The sequence below is a fragment of the Triticum aestivum genome, chromosome 5B, assembly GCF_018294505.1.
Source record: "Triticum aestivum cultivar Chinese Spring chromosome 5B, IWGSC CS RefSeq v2.1, whole genome shotgun sequence".
In the NCBI taxonomy this organism is placed as follows: domain Eukaryota; kingdom Viridiplantae; phylum Streptophyta; class Magnoliopsida; order Poales; family Poaceae; genus Triticum; species Triticum aestivum.
This window is the reverse complement of record NC_057807.1, coordinates 545,407,939-545,409,866: the sequence shown is the minus strand read 5'-3', so window position 1 is coordinate 545,409,866 and position 1,928 is coordinate 545,407,939. Positions and strand designations below refer to the sequence as shown.

General features: G+C 51.9%; 1 protein-coding gene across 1 annotated transcript; it reads left to right on the top strand.

Moving 5' to 3' along the window:
- The first annotated feature begins 501 nt into the window (after positions 1-501).
- Positions 502-1,236, top strand: LOC123116856 (zinc finger protein 2-like). The gene has a single exon (XM_044537744.1). The coding sequence runs from the start codon at positions 579-581 to the stop codon at positions 1,026-1,028; it is 450 nt and encodes a 149-aa protein (XP_044393679.1). The 5' UTR covers positions 502-578; the 3' UTR covers positions 1,029-1,236.
- Positions 1,237-1,928: the final 692 nt, after the last annotated feature.

Below are 1,928 nucleotides of genomic sequence, written 5' to 3'. Positions count from 1 at the left end.
GCTAGTACGTACATGTCATCTTGAGTTGATGTTCAGCCCAAAGCGTGCACCTTTGATCTGTCGCAGAGCATCATTCATGACTCAGACGCAACACGTACGTACGTACACACTTTGCAGTTTGCACTAGCACATGATGCATGGTGAACATGTATATATCGGCCAAACGCATGATCAGCCGACAAGATATGCTGAACATTGGCAGATGCACCACGTAGGGTACGCACGTACGCACGCGACGCTCCTTTATTATCTGCCGCTTTTCTTTTTCATGGCATTTGGATCTTCTTTCAGATCCAGTTGTGTATAGTAAGTATTTGTTTGCTTCTGATGCAATTATATATTGTTCCAAAAAAAGGAGAGAGAGAAGAAGTTGTGCACTGCACTGCGCTGGGAACTGGTTGATGCATGCCTACGCTGCACTGTACAGAGCCGTCCCAGTCCACCGGCCTCACTTCTCCTGTTTATATACCACCGGCGAGCGCGATCGCGATCGCTTGCTCAAACCACCGCCCCGGGCCACTGCTTCCTCCTTCCTGATCCACACACACGCGGCCTTGCTAGCTCTCCGGCCGTCCACCATGGAGAGAGAGGCAGAGGCGCGCCGCCAGCTGCTGCTCCACAGCGTGAGCCTGGACCTGCGCCTCGGCACGGCCACGCACAAGCACGGCGGCGCGCGCGCGGCGTCCCCTGCTACTCCAGCGGCGCTCGACAACGCCGGCAGGGAGGCCTTCGCCTGCAACTACTGCCACCGCAAGTTCTTGAGCTCGCAGGCGCTCGGCGGCCACCAGAACGCGCACAAGCTCGAGCGCACCCTCGCCAAGCGCAGCCGCGACGTCCCCTCCTCTTCCACGGCCGCCCACAGCTGGCTCCACGCCGGCGGCGGGGAGCTCTGGGGGTACTCTGCTTTGGCCGCTGCTCCGGACTCCGCGACGATGGCGCCACTGATGGGCATGGGGATGGGCTGGGCTGGCACCGCAGCGGCCGCCGGGGAGGCGGTGCCGGAGATGGACCTGTCGCTCAAGCTCTGACGAGCTAATGTAGCCAGCACTAGATTCCACATTCCAGAAGCAAATGTGCATGGACAATTGATACGTCTAGCTTGTCAACAAGTGCCCCTAGGTAGCACTGGTGCTTAATTAGTTGTTACATGCATGCACCTGGCGATTAATTGATTAATTATTCGGAGTATAGCTATGCAGTTGATTGTTTCAGCTCACCCATCTATATATACTACTGGACTGACTACTGGATAACAAATCACACAGGCCCTCTGAATTTACTATATCAATCGACCCATCTATCTAAGAAACAACTAATGCCACTATGTACTCCTACATGTTAAAGACATCACTTGCCCAGTGCTACTAGCTAGTAGGTGGCTTCTTTATAGCACCGCAGTTTGTACGTGCCTGTCGTTACTTTGACGTGAGGTCCGGTTCTTGTCCATAGAGTTATTTCTTGGAAGTTGCGTGCTAAGTTTTACGACGGCCATTTTCTCACCAGTTAACCCCGAACGGCAAAGACATTGCTTTGCCGCCGTGTCACTGCTCCCTGCCTATTACAACACCTAGCCTAGCCTAGCTGCTACACTGATCATTCACCCCCATGATCGGACTAGACATTTAGTCACCCAACACCCAACTCGTCAATACTTGAGAGCCAGATTTATATGCTTGGAGATCGATACATACTGCTAGCTCTTTCTAAAAAGCCTCTACCTTATTTGGCATTAATAATCACCTAACGTATCTTTTTTTTTTGCGAGAAAACCTAACGTATCTTTTTGGCTTCACAGTTTTTGATGGGCAGCGACCGTGAAATAACCATTTCTAAATCATCGCCGATGACCTGCTTAACTTGATCCGCATGCATGCATATAGGATGAAGTTCTGTTTGCCAAGCGCGAAATGAATGATACGTTGGTTCTA